Source organism: Rutidosis leptorrhynchoides, chromosome 9, assembly GCF_046630445.1.
Source record: "Rutidosis leptorrhynchoides isolate AG116_Rl617_1_P2 chromosome 9, CSIRO_AGI_Rlap_v1, whole genome shotgun sequence".
NCBI lineage: Eukaryota > Viridiplantae > Streptophyta > Magnoliopsida > Asterales > Asteraceae > Rutidosis > Rutidosis leptorrhynchoides.
In genome coordinates, this window is record NC_092341.1 from 334,076,575 (window position 1) to 334,101,671 (window position 25,097).

At 34.0% G+C, this 25,097-nt stretch overlaps 2 protein-coding genes across 2 annotated transcripts; one reads left to right on the forward strand and one right to left on the reverse strand.

Annotated features, from left to right (window-relative positions):
• The first annotated feature begins 1,694 nt into the window (after window positions 1–1,694).
• On the forward strand, window positions 1,695–4,409 carry LOC139869083 (cyclin-A1-4-like). Its single transcript, XM_071857411.1, has 12 exons — window positions 1,695–1,760; window positions 1,999–2,109; window positions 2,282–2,292; window positions 2,394–2,424; window positions 2,517–2,772; window positions 2,855–2,946; window positions 3,106–3,239; window positions 3,338–3,413; window positions 3,498–3,611; window positions 3,737–3,877; window positions 3,982–4,116; window positions 4,222–4,409. The coding sequence occupies exons 1-12, from the start codon at window positions 1,695–1,697 to the stop codon at window positions 4,303–4,305; spliced, it is 1,251 nt and encodes a 416-aa protein (XP_071713512.1). The 3' UTR covers window positions 4,306–4,409.
• Window positions 4,410–5,059: 650 nt separating this feature from the next.
• LOC139867630 (ABC transporter B family member 28) lies at window positions 5,060–13,769 on the reverse strand. Its single transcript, XM_071855994.1, has 16 exons — window positions 13,279–13,769; window positions 12,429–12,616; window positions 12,022–12,045; window positions 11,631–11,732; window positions 11,011–11,101; window positions 8,556–8,656; window positions 8,328–8,378; window positions 8,122–8,250; window positions 7,843–7,905; window positions 7,460–7,739; window positions 6,391–6,539; window positions 6,221–6,310; window positions 5,994–6,128; window positions 5,838–5,894; window positions 5,674–5,730; window positions 5,060–5,592 (listed from the first exon to the last, which is right to left on the reverse strand). Exons 1-16 carry the CDS (start codon window positions 13,676–13,678, stop codon window positions 5,356–5,358), a joined length of 2,154 nt encoding a protein of 717 aa, XP_071712095.1. The 5' UTR covers window positions 13,679–13,769; the 3' UTR covers window positions 5,060–5,355.
• Window positions 13,770–25,097: the final 11,328 nt, after the last annotated feature.

The following is a 25,097-nucleotide window of genomic DNA, read 5'->3' on the forward strand; positions in this document are numbered from 1 at the left end:
ATCAGGAAGCAACTGAACACTTGTTCATGGCATCGCATGTCGATTACAAAAGTAGAGACGTGACTGTTGATGAAGGAGCCTATCAGGATTGGAATATGAAAGAAGTTAAAAGGCACGAAGCTTCTATTTCAAATCTCCAAAAAGAAGCTCATTATGATGATCCAGAATCTGATGTCGAAGACACAACTAACACCGAAGTTTTGAGAACCAGAAAAATTGCTGATGTTTACGAGTTTTGTAATCACGTTGTTATGGAGCCCGAAAGCTATATTGAAGCTTCCAAACACGATGAATGCAATGAAGCCATGAAAGTAGAACTTGAAATGATCAAGAAAAATGACACATGGAGACTTGTTGATTTGCCAAAGGGTAAGAATGCAATAGGTGTCAAATGGGTGTTTAGAACTAAGTTTCAACCTGATGGTTCAGTTCATAAACACAAAGCAAGGTTAGTAGCGAAAGGATATTCTTAAATTGTCGGTGTGGATTTTAGGGAGACTTTCGCTCCAGCTGCTCGTCATGACATGATCAAGTTATTGATAGCTCTAGCTGCTCAACGCAATTTGATAATTCATCATCTTGATGTGAAATCTGCGTTTTTGAATGCTGAACTTGAGGAGGAGATTTATGTAAAGCAACCTCAAGGCTTTGAAGTAGCTGGACAAGAAGAAAAAGTATATAGACTATATAACGCACTCTATGGTCTAAAACAAGCACCAAGGGCTTGGTATTCTAAGATCGACGCTCATTTGATGAATCATAATTTTAGGAGGAGTTCAAGTGCATTTTGCTGGAACTTAAAGAAGCAAAGAATTGTCGCACAATCTACTGCATAGGCAGAATATATAGTAATCGCATATGCTCTTAATCATGCTGTTTGGATGAGAAATGTGCTGTCCGACTTGGACCTAACTCAAGAATGTCCAACAGTAATCTATTGTGATAACAAGTCTGCTATTGCTATAGCAGCGAATCCGGTGCAACACGGAAAAACAAACACATCAATATCAAATATTATACTATTCGAGAAGCCGAGAAGAATGGAAAAGTCTAGCTGAAATATTTGCACCTCTGATGATCAATTGGCAGATATGCTTACAAAGTCTCTTACGGGGATGAAGCTAGATCAATTGAAAATTCGGCTTATGATGTCTAACAACAATCTTAAGGAGGAGTGTTAGCGTATCTAAGCTTGTTATTAGACATTAATCTTATGTTATGTAAACTTAGTTACTAAGAAAATTTAGTTATTAAGAAAACTTAGTTACTAAGAAAACTTAACTATTAAGTATTCTTAGCTATTAAGTATTCTTAACTATTAAGAATACTTAGCCATTAAGTATTATTATCCATTAAGGATACTTAGATATTTTAGTATCCTTAATTGTTAAGTAATTATCGATATTCGTGATACTTACCTCTTAAGTTTTCTTAGAGGTTAAGAAAGTTAGTTTTTTGTAACCTATAAATAGGAGTTGTAATCAAGAGTTGTAAAAGATAACAAATCTTCAAATAATACACTCAATCTTCTAGTTATTTATATTCTACACTTTCATTATTTATTCTAATCTAATTAGCAACAAAGTCTTGCTATTTTAATCTTTAGCAACAAAGTCTTGCTATCTTAATCTTTCAAGTGTCGAATTCTATTCTATTCTTGAACATTTACAGAGAAAAGGCCCAGAGTTGATTACATGGACAAGGTGCACGAGTACGCTAATCCGCGCATGCGTGCAGTCGTAAGAGATTGGCCTGTTGAGGTACGAAACTGACCAACATGTTTCAAATAATTGGGGGTGATGCTTGATTATATTATTGTTAATTTCCTTATCTACATTACAGACAAGGAAATACTTGTCCAATTGCAAAAAAAAATAACTCCTAAATGTATTAAAATCTCAATTTTACCCTCTCTTATTACTTTCAATCATTGAATCATTGATTGATTGATTTATTAAAATTGAATAAGTTCAGTCAAACTTACTTTGACTGTTGCAGCTATTGCAAATGGAATTAGCGGTTCCGAATATCTGGAAGCTTGAATTGATGGCCCTAACCGTTACATGTTTTTTGAGTAGATTTGTTCGTTGTGTTGAAGGTGTAAACGAGGTACTATAGGTTAATGCTAACTTCTTTTAGGTCGTGTCGTCAAACTGCTTTTAAGTAGAGATGGATCTAACGGTCATTTTCGTTTGGACCCGTTATCTAACCCACCTCAACTTTATTATGTTTGGTTTTTGTAGTTCATTTAGTTAAGATATTGTTTTTACTATGTGAACAGGGTCCTTTAGAGTATGTGGCGAGCTACATTTGTGAGTTATCTTTAATGGAATATATGATATGCTGCGTTATGATCCTTCTGTTGTTGCCGCATATGCTATTTTCATTGCTAGGTATTTGCTTTTCCCATCACAGAAACCTTGGGTACTTAATTATGGATATTCTTTCTTTTAGTCAATCAATTGTTGTGTTTATTATGTTAAAAAGCTTGAATTGATTTTTAAATTCAACAACAGGATTCGACTTTAAGGCGTTTTACTCAGTACCAACCATCAGATTTGTCTCAGTGTATAAAAGCTCTACTCGCACTTGCTACTCAACGTGCGAATTCTACCTTGCCAGCAAGCAGAGATAAGTTATATTTGCTGACTGAGAGTGGCGAGAAGAATTTAAATCTGGATTATGATTCCATGGATCCACATTCGTGTGAAATTTCGCCTTTTGACGATTACCTGAGTCTTAGAGCTATTGAGGTGCAGTTTTCATTTTTGTGTAATACTCCTATATTGGAATTAAATTTTGTACTTGACTAATTCTGTTTCGGGTGGTTTTAATTGTTTGCTGGTTTTTCAAGCAAAGAAAAGGATTAGAGTTGATTACATGGACAAGGTGCAGGACTATGCAAAACCGTACATGCATGAATGCATAGTAGATTGGCTTGTTCTGGTAAAAGAAAAAAAGTTGACCTACGTGTTCCACATGATTTAAGTGTTTCTGTTTTTTTTTTTTTTAATTATTAATTATTATAATATTGGTAATTTTCTCATCTCTATCTTTTTAATACATATATACATACATTTACTAATGTAAAATGGTGTGCTATAGGTTGGTGGGTCTTTAAAGCTTTCTAAGGATACATTGTATTTGGCAATTTACTACATGGACCTTTACCTTTCCGGCACTGTATTAGGTAGAAATAAATTTCAGTTGCTTGGTGCCACATGCTTGATGATAGCTTCGTAAGACATTTATTACATTCTCTCCTATAATAATGGATTATTTATATATTCGCATCATGTCACAATCAAAAGATGATCGGTTCTAAACATATTTTCAGAAAATATGAGGACACATGGCCAGCCAAGGTGGAAGTCTTGTGCGACAAGACTAAAGGCAGATACTCGGTAGATGAGGTGTGTCTCCAGTTAATGTAGTAAATTAGGCTATTTATAAGTCTTTAGTGAAGGCTTTTTAAGTGATTTTCTTGACTATTGTAGCTACTACAAATGGAAGTATCGGTTATGAATATCTTGGAGTTTGAATTGTGGGCCCCAACTGTTGGTTGTTTTTTGGAAAGATTAGTTATCGTTGCTCAACATATAAACGAGGAGGTAATGATGACTTCACTTCTTTTAGGTTGTGTATTTCAATTATTATACTATATAAAAAAAACTTGCCACTTAACTTTATTATATTTGGTTTTTGTAATTGAGTTAGTTTACTATGTCAACAACAGGCTAGTTTTGTGAGTTTGGCAAGCTACATAAGTGAGTTATCTCTTATGGATTATGGTATGTTGTGCTATGCTCCTTCTGTTGTTGCCGCATCTGCTATTTTTTTAGCAAGATTTATGCTTTCTCCATCACAGAAACCTTGGGTATCTATTTCTGGATATATCTTTTTTTTTTTTTTTTTAATCTTGCTTTTTATTCTTGTGTTTTTATTAAAGTTTGTTGGATTGATTGTAAATTCATTTAACAGAATTCGACCTTTACGCGTTTTAGTCTGTACCAACCATCAGATTTGTACGAGTGCGTAAAAGCTTTGCACACACTTGTTACTCAACCCCCAAATCCCAATTTGTCAGCAATCAGAAACATTTATAGTAAACCAGAGGTGAGGTGCTTACATTTTAACATGAAAAAAAGTTAACCGGTTATATGCTAATCGTAATTTGAGAATTGATGATTTGGTTGCTGTTTCATTTCACATGTGAAACAGCACTTTCGCGTAGCCAAGAAGTACTCTTGTCCTCCATTGATACCAATGGAGCATTTTGAGAATAGTTGCTGCTCGGCTGGTTGACAGATGGTTGCAGCAAGAAGATCTCTCAACAACAAGTATCGATATGCAATTATGATGGTTGCTTCATTACATTTTATTATTACATATGTAAATAGTAAATAGTAAATTAAAAGAATGTTTTCAACACCAGCTTGACGTGCTACATGTTACAATTCTTCTTTTACTGTGCTCTGATCCAATGAATATACGAAACATTTATCAACTTCTTTAAAACCGAGTAAATTTAAACAAGACTCGTTGTCGCCACTTCAATCGATGGCATTGTAATTGAATCTTTTTCACCATTCATAGCCTTAGTCATTGTAATACAATCTAAGCTTTCAACATTTCTGGCTGGATCATATACAGTGGTTAAAAACACAACTATATCCCTAATCCAGTGAGGTTTTTTTTTTTCCTTTTCAAGGCAAAATATTATTGTTGTTGTTGTTGTTGCTGCTGCTAATATAGGCAGGTGCAATTTTCCCAAACCATATTGCAAAAGTTTGTGAAGGTTTTCGTGGAAGGCTAAAAATTCACAACGAAAAAAATTTACCATATATAAAAATAGTTGAGCAATTAGTTTATTCTTACTTTCTTGGATAGTTTAGTTTTAGGTTTAAGTCAAATTAAATTCAAAATCCCCATCAACAAACCACCAAATTTTTCATATTCAACCATAACTCAAATTCTAACTAGAACAACAGTCTCATCTTCCTCTTACAACCAAGAACCATCCATATCCATTACAGGTAAAATCTAAGAAAACAAGCCAAAAGCAGATATATAGTGTAAAATTCAAGACACTAGAAGCTTGCAAACTTGTAATATCAAGATATCCTGATTTTTAATACAATGGTGTGACATCGGTTGACTTTGATTTTAAAACACTTTATATCCCATCATTAACGACTGTAACAAGGAAGTTCTTGGGCTTGCCTTTGCCACCGTTCTAAAATTTGAGATAGATATAGTTCAATGATCATAGTTTATACGTTAATAATATTCTTGTAAATAAAATAAAATTGTACAACGAATGTTCAAACTATTTTAGTGGTATGTTGTTGTCTGTCACTCGAATGCAAGTCTTTGAGTCCCAACAAGAGACTCATACTGGCCCTTTTTAGCCAGCAACTCTGCATGAGTGCCTAGCTCTGCAATTTTGCCCTCAGAACACAAAGCAATCTGATCTGCATTTTGAACCGTGCTTAATCTGTGTGCAATCACCAATGTTGTTCTTCCCTTCATTAAATGATTAAGAGCTTCTTGAACTAACCGCTCACTCATTGTATCTAAAGCACTTGTGGCCTGAATCAACATCAAAGTCAGGTCACTTTTGCATGTACGTTATTACAGTATCTTTTTCTTTATGCTTATAAAAAAAATTACCTCGTCCAGTATCAATATAGGTGCGTTTTTTAGCAGAGCCCGTGCAATAGCAACTCTCTGCAAGATGGTTTAAATATTCAGAACGGGTTACTTTCTCACTCAGATACTTGTATAATAATTAAAGAAGATTACATTAGTAATTATAACTTGTAATTACATGTTACCTGTCTTTGACCCCCGCTTAGTAAACCGCCTCTTTCACCAACAAGTGTATCATAACCCTGTAATTGAACAACATTAATTATGCAAACATACTGAAAAAATCAAATCAAATAATAAAAATATTAAAAACTATTAATTGGTGGATTTTGAGAACGAACCTCGGGGAGTGATATTATAAAGTCATGAGCATTAGCAGCTTTGGCGGCTGCAATGACATCATCCCTAGATACATTTTCATCAGGGAGCCCATATGCAATGTTTTCTCCTACTGAGACAGAAAAAAGAACAGGTTCCTGTCCAAATTCATCTTTTCAAATCACCTTAATCGGATATATATATATATAGTTAAATAAGGATGAACTTCACAATTATACTACAAGCATACTTGATTGACAATGGAGACCACGCGGGCCCATTCACTCTTATCAAATGTTCTTAAATCCTCCCCAGCAACTGTTATCCTCCCTTGAGTCGGCTACAATAAAGATTAACTAATGATTAATCTGCACTACTAAGTGATGATCACAATCGCAAGCATAATTCTTTGATACATACCTCATAAAACCGAGCCAAAAGCTGTACAATAGTACTCTTTCCGGCCCCACTTGAGCCCACTAGAGCCGTAACCGTTCCACATTTCAGGGTCAAATCAAGACCACTTAGGACGGCTACATCCGGCCTCAAGGGATACGAGAAGTGCACGTCTGAAGAACAGCATAAAAGTAGCTCGTTACAAATAAAGTGAAAGATCAAACTGGGCAATCGATTAGGTCAGGTAATGGGCCATAACGTGTACTTTTTGGTACATGAAACGAAAAGGTTGACCGGCTAACTCTTCTTTCACGAACATTTAGATTTTTTTCATGGATGAATAGTGTACCAAATATGATTGTAAAGGTCTAGTACAATGACGGTCCATTGTTTGCATTAAATGATTTAATAGGTTCTATTCATTTTAAATACACTCTAGACGACTTTTGATCCATTTGACCAGCTACCCGTTGACCCTTTTTGCGATGATAACACAACCACAATCTACCCACTTTAGTTAATGGGTTGAAAAACAAAATTACGCGGATAGCCCCCGTGGTTTGTACAAATTCGAAGATATAGGTCCCTAAACTTTTTATCATTGGTAGTCCTCATGGTTTGCAATTTTTTCACGGTTAGTCCCTCCCGATCGTTGATTATTTTCGTTAACTCGTGACATGTGCAGAACACGCGAGGGAATTGAAAGACGGGAGTGAAAGTTGAAGTCCCTAGGCTTTTGAAAATGATGAAATACAGGGATTGAACACGTCAAATACAAAGGGGAAAACTAAAATGACAAATTTGCCCTCGCGTTTCTGCAAGTATAATAACTAACGAACAAAATTAGTCAGATGGAGGGACTATCCACGCAAAAAAAATGCAAACAATGAGAACTACCAATGCCAAAAAAAGTTTTGGGACTATATCTGCAGATCAATACAAACCGCAGGGGCTATCCGTGTAATTTTGTCTGGGTTAAAACTAATACCTATATGCACTAGAAAAATTATTATAAGTAGTGGTAATATGTAAATATACATTTGGGATCTTGATTTAAAATTTAAAGTGTATCAAGAGTATTGATAGTACATACCTTCAAGACATGTATCACCCGAATTAGCGAGACTACAAACAGTGCTAGCAGCTGTTAAAGATGACATATATCTCATGTTCTGAGACCGTCTTTTATCATCGGGGTCATTAATGAAAAACATTTTCAAATTATTATATGTTTCTACTTGTTGCTTAATGCCTTTCTCTAAACCATAAGCTAGTGATTGATCAATTTCTGAGTCAGACAAGATAGAATTAATTCTCTCTGTAGCAGCAAAAGCCCCCCTTAAATCCCCAAATGTGTTAACCAGTCCTTGAACCTAATAAATACACATATTTCAGCCGAAAATGAAAGATTATATTTATTTTAATTTATTTTATATTATACTGAACGATAAAAGGAAAACAAAAAAGAATACTCACAGCGAAAGTTAAAGTGAAAGTGTATCCTATAAAAGAAGCAACGGTTCCAACTGAGAGCTCACCCTGAAATGGAAGGAATTTACTTAGTAAAAAATTTAATTATCATAATCATATTTGACACAATAATCAGTTTAAAAAAGTGAACTTTTTGGATATAAGTGTTAGCCATACCAAAAATTAGATCTTTTGACACAACCCCGTTTTGAATTACTACCCAATTTGCCTAATTACCACATAAAATAAGATAAGATTTATACGGAAATGAGATACGTGACTTACTGCCTGAACTTTGCTTCCTCCAAGAATGTAAAGGGCGAGCAAAGATACATAAACTGCAACTCTAGTTATTGATTCATTAATAGACTTAAAAACTCCAAGTTTAATGCCACTTTTCTGATAATCAAGAACCTGATCATAACAATAATCTAATATCAGAAATTTGGAAAAATATCAGGCACATACGGTCTGATAATTAACATTCTAACCTGATTACCGAACGTTAACATTTGACGTTTTTCTCCACCAAATGACCTTACCTGCCATACAGCAATATATAGTATTAATTGGGATATGAGGTTCACCTCATTGGCTCGTATTGGTAAACAATAACTCAGAGACATTGTTATAATTATAATTGTGGTAGCACTTGAACCATCCAGAAAGCAATTTATAAAGGGTTTAGAAAAATAAAATAAAATAAAATAAAAACTCACAGTACGGATCGCAGAAAAAGTTTCAGTTATGCAATCAGCTATTAAAGCTTGGGTCAACCCGTAGGCTTTAAACACTTTCACAGTTGATCTCTTGTATACAGCTGGATATACACATTATAACATACACTTAAGATCTCAATATGAACCAAGTGCCATGATATAATTGATTCAATTGAATTTCACCAACTTCCAAGAAAGTTGTATTAACACAAGATAGCATACACACACAATATATATATATATATATATATATATATATATATATATATATATATATATATATATATATATATATATATATATATATATACGCGTGCGTGCGTGCGTGCGTGCGTGCGTGTCCCACATTGGTAATGGGACAAAACAAATGTATGTATATAAGTCTAAGGGGAAGTCCCTCTATCACCAATTGGTTTTAGAAAAGGATGGACTCTTGGGCTTATATTGCAGGACATTGTGTTTGCGCTATGCGATCCTTAACAACAGGTATCAGAGCTAGGCTATGGCCCCGATGTGGTGGACGGCGCAATGGGCGCACCCCTGGCATGATGAGTTGATCCTGGAGCCTTGTATCGAAATCTCCCTGATCCTGGACCCAATAAGGGGGAGAGTTCCGAGGTTGCGGCGGTAAAGGTTGGATATATATATATATATATATATATATATATATATATATATATATATATATATATATATATATATATAGTAGAGGGATCAAATGAGAACTTTTTTTGTGTGAGAACCCTGAGAACTCAAAAATACACTGAAATTCGAGCAAAAAAGGTGAAATTCGAGCAAAAATGGACACGGGCGAACAAAAAACGTGCTATTCGAGCAAAAAATGTGATATTCGAACAATAAAAAAGGCGGGCGAACAATTTGTGTTCTACATTTTGATAGTCGAACAAAAATATGTAGAACACGTTGATATTCGAACAAAAAATGCGATATTCGAACAATTTGTGTTCTACATTTTGGTATTAGAACAAAAAAAAAATAAATAAATAAAATTTTGCTCGACTATGATTTTTTTGTTCGGCCGTGTTTTTAATTTTTGCTCGACTTCCCTTTTTTTGCTCGAATTTCCCCTTTTTTGCTCGAATTTTAGTGTATTTGGGTGTATTTTGGAGTTCCTAGAGTTCTCACACTTCATTGGATCCTCTCCCTATATATATATATATATATATATATATATATATATATATATATAACTTTTAATTTGTCGTGTCCAATGAAAATTCTTAAGTTTCCTTTTTTTGGTATAATAACTAATATCACGCTTCATACAACGTTCTCGATTTGTACATGTCGATCCTTACAGACCATTGACAATTTCAGATTTGGTCCACATGATTTCTTTATTTACTCACGTTAAAGGACTTTTGGCAATAGTAGACTATGCTCAAAACACTTCTACCAAGGATAATGTCCGGTAAAAAGCATGGTACTTAAGGGAGATTTAATAAGATACTCCGTATTTACCAATTACAAAGATTTCCTTTTTATTAGGTACATTTTCTCTTTGCAGTATTACATTAACTCAAACTCAAAGTAAACAAAGTGACAACAACTATATCCATTAAAAACAAAACATGAATTACATAAAAGTTAAACATTAAGGTGTAATTACGATGGAGAATGCATGACTCAAAGCTCTGTTTGACCATTCCTCCCAAGATGATTAAGGTATCAAGTCGTAGCTGAAGTAATATATGACTTTTAACTATTGTGACTTTATTATTAGACAACATATAGGATAATGAAATGCCAATAAAAAGATATTAAATTACTTTAATTAAAAGGTTTTGTTAGTATGAGGGAGTTTTAGGAATGAAGTTTATGAATCACTGATGAGTGATGTCCTTGAGAAAAACTTGAAGTTACTTTTTATCTTCATTTTTCTGTCTTTTTATATTAAAATTTTCCATCCCTTTTTGTTTTGTTATATGATGTTTTGGATTGCATCAAGAATCCAACTAAATAAAGTTCATCCCACAAAGATTTTAAATGAACCCTCCAACTAATAGAAGAAAAAAATTCTACTAATTTGTTTCTTGTGAAGTAACTATTTAAAGGACCCTAATCATGTGTTTCAATAAGTTTTAGGTATTTACGAATTGCATGTACATTTTTCAATGATTAGGGTTGAGAGATTAAATTAGGATTATAAGCTTGATATTTCCAGTCAAACCGAGCTCGATGTACATAATTGGTTTGGTACAATATGAAGACAATTTAGTTTAGTTTTCATTTACCTAGTAAAAACTACGGAGTATTTAACTCAATAAAGTCAAGTATAACTAAGTACCCGAAACCTGACCCAGTAAACATTATAAGTGTGTCACCTAGTGCATACCCGCTCTCACATACCTAGATCCGCCATTGAACTATACGCCTACACACATCATTAAAAATGTTCAGACACAGAAGAAAATAAGTGATATCGATAACTTACCAACTAAAGTAGAAACTGCAAGCATGAGTACACCCAAAATGGGTGCAAGTTGGGGGGCCAACACAAACAGCAAGCACATTGTCCCAACAACCTGCAAAGACGATGAAAGTCATATACAAGACTAAAAGAACATCATATCAAAATAATATAGCATACTTGATGTAATATGTAGGACCTTTGTACAAAATTTATATAATTTTTGTAACAACCTACAGCATACTGGATATACTAATATTTACAGCATGTGTACAAAATTTATGTGATCTCTTACCTTGTTATAAATGGTTACTCTCAAAAAATAATTAACTGTAGTGACTTAACAGTTAACACCAACAAGTACTTTGTCTGATAATAACAAGGTTGTGTGTTCAACTTTCAAGTCTTAACTGGAATAGCTTGTGTGTGTGTGTGTGTGTGTGTGTGTGTGTTAATATTTGTGGTTAAATATTGTATTGTCTTTTAAGTAGTAAAATAACTAAAAGCAGATATAAGTAAGCCATACTTGTTTTTCATGAAGGTTTTATTTCCTTTTCTATAAAAAAAGTCTCACTTTCTTCTCATTGAGAAAAAGGGATAGAAATAAGCATAAGCTCACTTTTGCTTAGTGAAGAGTTGCTTGCCTCGGTTAGTGCCCTGAAACCACGATCTCTTGATATATTCTCGCTAACAATGTTTTTGAACGAACCCAAATCAGATGTCAATAAAGCAGTGAGTTCCCCAACCTATAAGCAACAAAGGACAAATATCAACTTGATAACTATGATAAATAATATTATGCGCCTAACTGGCTAATCTCCATTACAATTTCAAAATTTTCTGAATTGAAATTTGTAGAATCAGATTGGTATTGCTTAGTAACGTATCAGTTACTGAATCATTTGGCTTTTTTGGCTTGAAGAGTTAAAAGGTCTTACATGCTTCATAATATTCCTATCATACGTAATTAACAAACTATATTGGATAAAAAGCTTATTCAGCACCAGATTGTAAAAAATGAAAGTGCAGCCATACCTTGTATTTGTCAAAAAACTCGACCTGCAGAAAAGAGATAAAAGTATTAAAGCTTGCAAGATATGTGTCCAATTTATAGAACAATACAAACGGAAATATAGGTTACATGTTTCAGGATACCACTTTTAGATGAGCAGGTGAATTGTTAACCATGAAACATCCTTTATGTAATGTGATTTAGAGAAAATGTGTCTGAATTCGATGGATCCAAAAAAGTAAAATTTCAAACAATTTGTAAAAACGTTGCATACGGATTTAAAAGTTAGCAGTTAGCCAGTTACATTACTTATAATAACCTTTGCATAATTTAAAAAATCACACAAACAATCAACTCCAGGTGGCTTTAGCCCCTAAACATCAAATAACTATCTGATAAATACATAAAAGATATGAAATGTTGGTATTACCTTGTGAATCAACACACTTCCAAAAATTTGAGCTCTTAAGCTCGACATCACCTTCTCCCATATCGTGTTCATATTAACCACAAAGATAACTGTAAAGATTGGCTCCAATGTATATAGAACTGCAACCTTGCTTAGAAGCTGCCATAATGGCTCAGCTCGTGCACCAATTAGTACCTCAAAAAACCTTCCTACAAGTACCACAAGGTAGTCATTAACAATACAATTGTTACTAGATTAAATCCACCATAAATCAATTTTTAAACTAACTACGCCAAATTATATTGCCCTTTGAGCATTTTCCTCAATTCGAACAATGTTAATGTTAACTTTTGAATTCATGATGTAAGCTAATTGTTAACGCTCCCTTAATTACGGAACTGAACTATATCTGTGGATTAGAGTGCGTACTGCAGTGTTAAACTGTTATTACATATCATTTCTAATCTACGAAATAGACAAAATTAACATATATGATAACTTATTGAAACCATATCCACATATAGTTATGTAACTAAACTGTATTCGTAAAACAAGTGAGTGCACAGAAATGTATCCAACTTATCGCGTATTGTTATTCTAATTAGCATTAGCATACTTCCAATCTCCAAACAACTCTGCTATTAAAAATCAGCCATACGATATATAAAGAATGAATACTTAAGTGTCAATAGATATAATTTGATTTCTAGTTCATCAAAAGTAATAGATATGATTTCTAATTCATTCATACTACAGAAAAATTAGATATAATTTCTATTTTATGAAATGCTTTTATCTCTAGCACAAAATCAAAAAAATAAAAATAAAAATAAAAAAAAATACTGTAATATTAATTAGTGAAATCAATTACCGGATAGAATAGGCATTGAAAGAGTACAAGTAGTACAACAAACGAGACTAACGATTGATGCAGCAACTCTCAATTTATGGCGAGACAGATGCTTCAATAATAGGCCTAAACTTATAGCATTAAACTGCTGAACCGGTTCAGTACCGGAACCGATTTCATCAATTTTCGGATCATCGTTTGCGACGATTGCATCTGATGCTGGACCGGAAATGTAAGCTGCGGTAATGAAGTTAGGTTTAATTGTGGTGATTAGAGTTTGGTGAAGTTGTTGTTGTTGACGGAGTGACGGAGACGTGATGGTCGTAGATAGGTGACCGCGGTGGCGACGGACTGTGAATAGTTGCCGGCGATGGTTGATGAGTGAGGAATGGGAAGGGATGAAGCGTGGGAGAGTTGCCATTGTTGTGTGGTGCGTAGTACAAAGTCACACTTTGATCCACTTACATACAGATTTAGCAAGGATTAAGGTGAGCTGAATGGTTCAGAACTTGAAACCTTATAAGTATAATTTATTCTGAATGAAAATAATCTGTTTGATAATCGTTTTAAATGAAGAATATGAATTAAGTAACATTAACTTACTAACGTGTTTCGTGAATAAAAAATACAATATACTTGTTGATTAAACGTTTTGGATATGATTTAAAAAGAATATTACAGAAAAATTAAACTCTTAATGGTTAAGAGAGTGTTTCAACTCTGAATGGTTCAGCACTGAATTCTGAACCATTCGACATCATATGTCATTCAGAGGTCAGAAACAAACACACTGAATGCTGAATGATTCAGCATTCAGCGCTGAATCATTCCATTAAGAGGCAAACAAACGCACCCTAAATGTCACTTAAAAATAATACACTATCAATTGTATCACTATCTATAGGGGAGGGGAGGTGAGGTTATATTTAACACACTACTTTAGTTTTTTGATATATACACACTTAATTTACTAATATGTCCTTACTTACAATAATAGTAGTTATATAAATTTAAGAGTTGAACCACTATTATTGTAATATTAGTAAATTATGTGTGTATTTATCAAAAACTAGTGTGTTAAGTATCACCTCCCCTATTTGGAACAAAAAAAAATATTACATCGTACACGTATTTCACTGATAGTCCGTACTACTAATATTAATATATTAGATCCACCCTTGTTAAGAGCTAAAAGAGTTTTTCTTTTCCTGCGAAAATCAAAAAGTAAATTAAAGTATATGAAAAAGATCTAAACACGTTACATATTAACACACACCTCGAATATGATTGATAGCTTGTAATTTGTTTGACTCAAATTATTCAAATTACACCCAAGTACTACTCATCAACATTGCAATGGTACAACACCTGTTGAACACAAACTTCTGAAACTACAAATGAAACTTCCATAAATCATGGACCTATTTAAATCGACGTCAAAACGTCATCAGAAGCTCGAGAACAACCAAAACTGAACACAATCAAATAGTACCAACTACAGCAAACTGCAATCAACCTGAACTACAAGTCACCATAACTACACCTAACAAACCAAAACGTCCAAACAAAGAGCCATGAAAAAAACCATCAAGAACAAACTCGGAGAAGTGAATCCGGTCAAAGCTTGAATGGCGCCGCCGCGATTGAAACTAACTAATGGATACCAAAAAAGCATCCTTGAAACTCATGAGCCACAATCAAAAGTAGAACCACGACGCCACGAAACTCAACCCAGAAAACAGGTAGCGTCCATGAAGAAGAGCATGATTACAAGGCGGAACGCGACAAAAATGGAGCTAAAACGAATCAACACCGGACAAGAAGGAAAATCAGAGCGGGAACATATACCTATGTGAAAGAAAAAAAATGTCACCCTTGAAATAAAAAACCACCCCACTCTTTCTGTTGAAAACCAAAATCTTAAATCTGGGAAACCTTTGAACCATCACCTCATACACCTACCATTATCTTTAAACTAATAACCCACGTCAAGAAACTAACCACAAACTCATGAAAAAACATTTGAGCATAAGTAGTCGACCGAAGCCGAGGATTGAAAACCGGAAAACAAACTGTCCAAGATGCAACTTACACCCACTAAGAGAACTCTGGTGACCAAATCACGCCAAAAAAGGGAATCGACTAAGATTCATTAATAAACAAAGAAGAGCCTCTTACTTTCACCCAATCATAACAAATTGACATCAGATGATGGTATAACAACCATCAAACGCCGCCTACCGACCGGTGCGGAGAAGAAATTAAAAGACAGCCGTTGCGGAGACTTTTTGGAGAAGAAAAAGAACCCCACGAAATCGGTCATGCACACCACCCAACCAAACCAAAAACCTGCAGAGTGAATGTGGATAACCACCCTCACTAGCTGTCTATTTTCATCGCAGGGGATTAACGACCAAGAAAGATGGCAGCAACGATAGCCAAGCGAATGGATGAAAAAGAAGAGTAAACGAAGGAAAAAAAGGAAATCCCGCGGGCCAAGATGTCGGTTGATCGAACTAACAAGTTATATAGCTACCAATAAGTTAAGTTTATATCAATCCTAGGTTACATGTACATAACGAATAGACCATTTCATTAAAATACATTCTATGTATATTTGTTATGTGTGTGCATCATTTTCCGTATAGTACTAATTATGATATCTTAGAAACACACATCAATAATCAATGATGAAACTTGAACAGTAAAATTGAGGGGTCAAAGTAATGTTGGATAGTGAACAATATCAAACAAAGGAACAAGAAAATGAAGTGTTGTTGCTGCATCAAATCTCGCGATAGGGAAAGAATGTTGCTGACGCGAGCTAGCTATACTCGTGAAAGGGAAGTTCAGGCTCGCGACTGGAGATTGTCCTCGATGCTATGTTCGCGATCATGACGTGTTTTTGGCCTGGAAGGCTCGCGAACGTGAAAAAGGCCCTGCGCGGGTAGAATTGGGTTCCCATTTGGACTCCTTGTTTCTTTGCGATTTGGATTCGTTTCACCTTATAAATAGACCCTATGAATCTGAGTATCTCGTAACTTGTATGCACGAATTTTATCAATAATATACTATCTAGTTTGGTCCGTGGATTAAAGTAATCACAGTTAATTACATATAACCATGTTATATCTCGTTTTCTTTAAATTTTCGCATATTATCTTATACTCCATTATTTAATTTTTTGTCGTTGATGAATTTGGAAAATTTGCGAAGAAAGTTGTCACTTTAAGAATACTCGATTCGCAAAACGGATCGGATACAAAGGTTTACTAAAAGAATTTCACGTCTACAGGGACTCTTTTTTATGTCTCGAATAGGGCCTTTCGAATCAATAAAACGACTCTGCAAGAAAGTAAGAGAGGTTTCAGTGGTTGGTGACACCGTGAACTTTCTCTATGCGAAGGGATATGCCACTTTTGAGACAATTTCTTATGATGCTTTGATTTCACATGTAGTGATCCAATGTGACATTAGTATCCAACATTATTGACTAACTGGTGTATAATAAACAGAGTCAAGTTATTTAAAGTTGAAGATTCAGTTTATAATTTATTAAATCCTATAAATTTTGTTAAACTTCTCTAAGAAAACTTTATTGGTTTAGTTAACTTCATACATCACTATATAGAAATGACGAGCCTATGAAACAATAATTAATTGATTACTAAGAGAACCTCAGGGGACAGTTGAAAACATGAACAAGAATTGAATTATTAAAATAAATAAATAAATCAAATGATTAAAGTCAAATATTCAGAATTGAAGAACTAAATTAAACAATCTTACTATCATAGCTAAAGTCAAACACTTTTGGAAAAGGTCAAACAAACCAATTTCAAATCTTAGCAAAATGTTTAGTCACGTAACATACTGTGTGATGCACTTAGATTAGTTGTAGCGGTTTCAATGGGGGTCGTGGCCAATCCTATGTGGTAAGCAAGCAACACCAATTTATAGTGTATTGGGGCATTGTATGGACATGCGTTGCCCTGCAACGGAAGAAGCAACTGCATTGTTGCAAGTTTTTATTTTTTATTTAATTTAAAAATATTATTTTCATTCCTTTTAATACTTAACCCAATTATATTTTAACATATCATTACAATACTCCTAACTCACACCATAAACCCACACCATCACTACTTCACACAAACAACCCACACGTCATAGTCATCAAAAAGCAACTCACGCCCCCAACCCATGCCACCAACCGGTACAAATGGTCTTAGTAATGGAGATATTCGTCTCACTCTTGTAACAACACTAGGTTTCTTGTGTTAAACGGAATCTCCAGGATGCGCTCAGGTATCCTATGCAATAATTCGTCCAATTAACGTAAAATGATACATGTTAAAGGCTAAAGCCTAACGTAAAACATTATCTACCGGAACATAATATATTCTTATACATGCATTCATACACAAATCTTTATCCCTTCATAAATATCGCTAATAAAAAATTATATTATCATTGAAGTTCCTCTAAACGAACTCACATAATTATAAGTTAGGGGTTAAAGTCACATGAAATATAACTTTTAGATTTATTTGTAATAATACACCTACTTAATCATTAAGAAAGTATTTTTATTGTTATTTTGTTAGGGCCGTTTAATAAAACTGAATGATTAAAGATTGAATGGTTCATAATCTAAACGATTCAAATGCTTAGAATAAAGTTCCGAATGATAAAAACGTGTTTGAAACAATATGAACAATGTAAAATTACGCTATTAACATTTTGCGTAAATAAAAAAAAATATCATGTTTGTTTAATAAGTGTTTTTGATATAATGTAAATGAGATATTATATAGATTAAGATGTTTAATGGTTAAAAACTAGAAAAATACCATCCCGCGCGATCGGCGGGGTCTTTCAGGTTGCATATTCATGTTTCGCGTAGCGTTATTTGTTTACAGAATTTAAAACGCGTTGCTACGGGTATTTTTGAAAACACTTGGTTACTACCTACTATACGTAATGTATAACGCGTTTTTTACGCTCGAAAAATCTCGTAGAAAAGGGATCAGAACCATCGGTATGAGGTGGTTAGTTTGAGTTGTTTATTATACGTGTATGTATATGTATAAAAAGTAGCCCGAAAATACTTAGCGTTTTTAAAAAACAGTCCGTTTCGCGCGTAGGTAGTTGCGTTGTGTTCGTAAAATTATTTCGACTTTAACGGTAATGTCGGAAGAATTTAACTCGCACCGAGCGGGAAAATAGGGCCCGTTAGAAATTTGGGTGGAGTTAGCTTTATTTTTTTAATAAAATGATATTTTTACACTTTCTATCCTTGTGAAATTTGTAAATTTATCGTAGCTTGATGGGGTGTTTTATAAATTTAGTAGTTGTTGTCGTTTTGGAGTAGATGGAACGACAAAAATCAGGATCCCATTTAGTATATAGGTTTAATTTTTTTTCCTAATTAAATGATTTGAACTTGAATATCGAATCATTCAATACTATATGTCATTTAGAAGTTATAAATAAACACACTAATTGCTGAATTTACACTTTCTATCCCTGTAAAATTTGTAAATTTATCGTAGCTTGAGGGGGTGTTTTATAAATTTAGTTGTTGTTGTCGTTTTGGAGTAGATGGAACGACAAAAATCAAGACCCCATTTAGTATATAGGGTTATTTTTTTTTTTCTTCAATTAAATGATGTAGTGACCCGAACTTTTTCATGTTTATATATATTAATTGAGATTGATATTTACATGATTAAATGTTTCCAACATGTTAAGCAATCAAACTTGTTAAGACTTGATTAATTGAAATATGTTTCATATAGACAATTGACCACCCAAGTTGACCGGCGATTCACGAACGTTAAAACTTGTAAAAACGACATGATGATATATATATGGATATACATATGGTTAACATGAGATTATGATAAGTAAGTATCTCCATAAGTATATTAACAATGAGTTATATACATATAAACAAGACTACTAACTTAAGGATTTCGAAACGAGACATATATGTAACGATTATCGTTGTAACGACATTTAAATGTATATATATATCATATTAAGATATATTAATATATCATAATATCATGATAATATAATAATTTAACATCTCATTAGATATAATAAACAATGGGTTAACAACATTAATTGAGATCGTTAACTTAAAGGTTTCAAAACAACACTTACATGTAACGACTAACGATGACTTAACGACTCAGTTAAAATGTATATACATGTAGTATATTTAGATGTATTAAAATACTTTTGGAAGACTTCAAGACATATATCAAAACACTCATACTTAACGAAAGTGGTTACAGTTACTTTCCCATTCTTTTCTTTCATCAAGAATTCTAGTCGTATTCTTACCCGTATTATACACAGCTTCAAAACGTACTTACTATGGGTATATACCAATAGGAACTAGCATGGGATTCCACTCTTGATTATGTCATGTATGACTAATCAATTTTAACTTCTACCATGAGCTAGTCAACTAACTAGAACTCCTTTTAACCACACTCACCACTCACCAATTACCACTCATCATTCACTCCATTTCACTTCCAATTCTCTTTCTAATTCTCTCTCAACACACACACACTATTATGAACGTATTTTTCCAGTAGTTAATCATCATCTTCATCAAAAATCACTTCAAGAATCAAGCTATAATCATCATAGGAAGAACACTTCAAGAACACTTCAAAAATCCCTTCAAGTTTACTAATTTACTTCCAAGCTTTCTAATCCATTCCAAGTAATCATCTAAGATCAAGAAACCTTTGTTATATACAGTAGGTTATCTTTCTTATTCAAGATAATATTCATATTCAAACTTTGATTAAATTTCTATAACTATAAACTATCTTAATTCGAGTAAAAATCTTACTTGAACTTGTTTTTGTGTCATGATCCTACTTCAAGAACTTTCAAGCCATCCAAGATCCTTTGAAGCTAGATCATTTCTTGTCACTTCCAGTAGATTTACCTACTAAACTTGAGGTAGTAATGATGTTCATAACATCATTCGATTCATATATATAAAACTATCTTATTCGAAGGTTTAAACTCGTAATCACTAGAACATAGTTTAGTTAATTCTAAACTTGTTCGCAAACAAAAGTTAATCCTTCTAACTTGACTTTTAAAATTAACTAAACACATGTTCTATATCTATATGATATGCTAACTTAATGATTTAAAACCTGGAAACACGAAAAACACCGTAAAACTGGATTTACGCCGTCGTAGTAACACCGCGGGCTGTTTTGGGTTAGTTAATTAAAAACTATGATAAACTTTGATTTAAAAGTTGTTATTCTGAGAAAATAATTTTTATTATGAACATGAAACTATATCCAAAAATTATGGTTAAACTCAAAGTGGAAGTATGTTTTCTAAAATGGTCATCTAGACGTCGTTCTTTCGACTGAAATGACTACCTTTACAAAAATGACTTGTAACTTATTTTTCCGACTATAAACCTATACTTTTTCTGTTTAGATTCATAAAATAGAGTTCAATATGAAACCATAGCAATTTGATTCACTCAAAACGGATTTAAAATGAAGAAGTTATGGGTAAAACAAGATTGGATAATTTTTCTCATTTTAGCTACGTGAAAATTGGTAAAAAATCTATTCCAACCATAACTTAATCAACTTGTATTGTATATTATGTAATCTTGAGATACCATAGACACGTATACAATGTTTCGACCTATCATGTCGACACATCTATATATATTTCGGAACAACCATAGACACTCTATATGTGAATGTTGGAGTTAGCTATACAGGGTTGAGGTTGATTCCAAAATATGTATAGTTTGAGTTGTGATCAATACTGAGATACGTATACACTGGGTCGTGGATTGATTCAAGATAATATTTATTGATTTATTTCTGTATATCTAACTGTGGACAACTAGTTGTAGGTTACTAACGAGGACAGCTGACTTAATAAACTTAAAACATCAAAATATATTAAAAGTGTTGTAAATATATTTTGAACATACTTTGATATATATGTATATATTGTTATAGGTTCGTGAATCAACCAGTGGCCAAGTCTTACTTCCCGACGAAGTAAAAAAAATCTGTGAAAGTGAGTTATAGTCCCACTTTTAAAATCTAATATTTTTGGGATGAGAAATCATGCAGGTTTTATAAATGATTTACAAAATAGACACAAGTACGTGAAACTACATTCTATGGTTGAATTATCGAAATCGAATATGCCCCTTTTTATTAAGTCTGGTAATCTAAGAATTAGGGAACAGACACCCTAATTGACGCGAATCCTAAAGATAGATCTATTGGGCCTAACAAACCCCATCCAAAGTACCGGATGCTTTAGTACTTCGAAATTCATATCATATCCGAAGGGTGTCCCGGAATGATGGGGATATTCTTATATATATGCATCTTGTTAATGTCGGTTACCAGGTGTTCACCATATGAATGATTTTTATCTCTATGTATGGGATGTGTATTGAAATATGAAATCTTGTGGTCTATTGTTACGATTTGATATATATAGATTAAACCTATAACTCACCAAGATTTTTGTTGACGTTTAAAGCATGTTTATTCTCAGGTGAATACTAAGAGCTTCCGCTGTTGCATACTAAAATAAGGACAAGATTTGGAGTCCATGTTTGTATGATATTGTGTAAAAACTGCATTCAAGAAACTGATTTCGATGTAACATATTTGTATTGTAAACCATTATGTAATGGTCGTGTGTAAACAGGATATTTTAGATTATCATTATTTGATAATCTACGTAAAGCTTTTAAACCTTTATTTATGAAATAAAGGTTATGGTTTGTTTTAAAAATGAATGCAGTCTTTGAAAAACATCTCATATAGAGGTCAAAACCTCGCAACGAAATCAATTAATATGGAACGTTTTTAATCAATAAGAACGGGACATTTCAGTTGGTATCCGAGCGTTGGTCTTAGAGAACCAGAAAATTTACATTAGTGTGTCTTATCGAGTTTGTTAGGATGCATTAGTGAGTCTGGACTTCGACCGTGTTTTCTTTTAAAATGATTGCTTAACATTTTTGTTGGAAACTATATATTTTTAACATATGAATATTATGTGATATATTAATCTCTTAACGTGTTTGATATTATGTGATAGATGTCTACCTCTAGAACAAGTCCCATTGACTCACCTAATAATAATGAAGAGTCAAATGTAAATTGGAATGATTCGTGGACTGATTCACAAGTTCCCGAAGAGGAACCGGAAGAAGAGTCGGAACCGGAAGAAGAATCGGAACCGGAAGAAGAATCGGAACCGGAAGAAGAAATAGAACCGGTGGGGGAAATAATAAAACGGTTAAGTAAAAGAGAATCCTCAACCAACCGACCAAGGTTAATTATGGTCAATGGTGTTTCCGCCAAGGAAGCAAAATATTGGGAGGATTACCAATTCTTCGATGAATCGGATTCCGACGAGAATTCCGATGATGTTATAGAAATTACCCCAACTGAATTTAAAAAGTAAAAAGAAAATAATAAGGGAAAGGGCATAAAAATAGAGAAATCTAATTCCAACCCCGATGAACTTTATATGTATCGTCAACCCCCGAAGTCCTTAAGTTGTAACAATGACCCGGGAACCTCTAAACCACCAGGTTTTTCTAAACCAATGTGGATAACGACGGCTCGTATTAGGGGAACATCATATATCCCTAGAAACTTGGCAAAACGAACCAAAACCGAACAAGAAGAAACGAGCAAGTCGGAATAAGATAGTTGTATTCGTGTGGTGTAATATATGTAATATAGTGTGCTTATGCTTTATGATATATGTAAAAATTGCTTGTATTAATAAGTATTTTTTTTATGAATCTAACTCTTGTCTATTTTACAGTATAAAAACACAAAATGGATAGACAACCCAATATTTTAAGAGACCTACCCGGAGACATGATTGATGAAATCTTGTCTAGAGTCGGTCAGAATTCCTCGGCACAACTATTTAAGGCGAGATCAGTTTGTAAGACATTCGAAGAACGTTCCAAGAATGCCTTGGTTTATAAAAGGCTTTCGTTCGAAAGATGGGAGATATCACATTGGAAAATCCATAAGTTACGATGTGTTTACTTTGACGCATATATTGCGGGGAACCCAAATGCTATTTTACGCAACGGGCTAAGAAATTATTTTGACTCAGTATATCCGAATATAGGACTTCATGATTTAGAAAAAGCGGCTAACATGCAACATAAAGAAGCATGTTATGCTTACGGGTTAGTAATGTTCGCTTCTCACCAAAGTGAGAACAAGAACATCGGGCTACAACTATTAAACAAAACGTTCCCATAAGTGACGGAGTCGGTAATTGGGGTAAGAAATGAGGTTTTTAGATTGTTACGGGACTGTTGGACATTACGTAACCCTCGTCCCTTTGACGACGTTACAACACGCTGTCTTATCAACGGCCATAACGGTTATGTTCCACAAGACCAAGGATGGGAAGTAATCCTAGTAAAACCAGAATGCATGACTTGTTTCTGGACGTATGAATTACGTGTCTTTATTGCCTTTGCTGAACGACTTGTGTACTAGCTAGAATTATCTTCACAACCATCTTGTATCAAATTTATTGTGTGCTATATTTCATGCTATATGTAAAATAAGCGGTATTGTAAGTTTGTAAAATATTGTGTAAAAGTTTGAATGCGAAATATTATTATAATCAGTTTTTCATATAGAATTGTAGTAGTTGAATTGTATATTAGCTACTAAGTATGAACTTAACGGGTAGGTACTACCCGAATTTAAACTTATAAAACGCTAATATGAAGAAAAAGCTTTTATAAATGAGTTCATATTATGCTACGAAATACTATTAACTACTCTTAATATTCTGTATGATTAACTTGTTCCATTTGATTATTTTGAAGGAAATGGCACCGACTACTCGACACACCGTGAATATGAATGAAGAGGAATTCCGTACTTTTCTAGCTTCAAACATAGCCGCAGTACAGGCTGCGCTACATACCAACAATAACCCTGGATCTAGCAGTACAGGAAATCGTGTAGGATGCACCTACAAAGAATTCACTGCCTGCAAACCTTTGGAATTTGATGGAACCGAAGGACCGATCGGATTGAAATGGTGGACCGAGAAGGTCGAATCGGTGTTTTCCATAAGTAAGTGTACTGAAGAGGACAAAGTGAAGTACGCTACACATACCTTCACAGGTTCTGCGTTAACATGGTGGAATACCTATCTAGAGCAAGTGGGACAAGATGATGCGTACGCACTACCGTGGTCAGCATTCAAGCACTTGATGAACGAGAAGTACCGTCCCAGAACCGAGGTCAATAAGCTTAAGACAGAACTTAGAGGGTTACGAACCCAAGGATTTGATATTACCACGTACGAAAGACGATTCACAGAATTGTGCCAATTGTGTCCGGGAGCATTCGAAGATGAGGAAGAGAAGATCGACGCGTTTGTGAAAGGATTACCGGAAAGAATCCAAGAAGATATAAGTTCACACGAGCCCGCTTCCATACAACAGGCATGTAGAATGGCTCACAAACTAGTGAACCAGATTGAGGAAAGAATTAAAGAACAGACGGCTGAAGAGGCCAATGTGAAGCAAGTCAAAAGAAAGTGGGAGGAAAATGGTGATAAGAATCACCAATACAACAACAACAGCAATTACAACAATAATCGCAACAATTATCCCAACAATCGCAACATCAATCGCAACTACAACAAACGGCCCAACAACAACAACAACAACAGCAACTACAACAATCATCCCAACAACAATAATAACCGCAACAACAACAACAACAATCAGAAGCAGCTATGCC

Coding starts and splice junctions, on each gene's coding strand:
- LOC139869083 (XM_071857411.1), top strand. CDS start 1,695: ATGGACAAGGTGCACGAGTACGCTAATCCGCGCATGCGTGCAGTCGTA. Junction 1,761..1,998: donor TAAGAGATTGGCCTGTTGAG/GTACGAAACTGA, acceptor TGACTGTTGCAG/CTATTGCAAATGGAATTAGC. Junction 3,414..3,497: donor GCAGATACTCGGTAGATGAG/GTGTGTCTCCAG, acceptor TGACTATTGTAG/CTACTACAAATGGAAGTATC.
- LOC139867630 (XM_071855994.1), bottom strand. CDS start 13,678: ATGGCAACTCTCCCACGCTTCATCCCTTCCCATTCCTCACTCATCAAC. Junction 12,617..13,278: donor TTCAATGCCTATTCTATCCG/GTAATTGATTTC, acceptor TGGTACTTGTAG/GAAGGTTTTTTGAGGTACTA. Junction 5,731..5,837: donor TAAGCGGGGGTCAAAGACAG/GTAACATGTAAT, acceptor ACCATCTTGCAG/AGAGTTGCTATTGCACGGGC.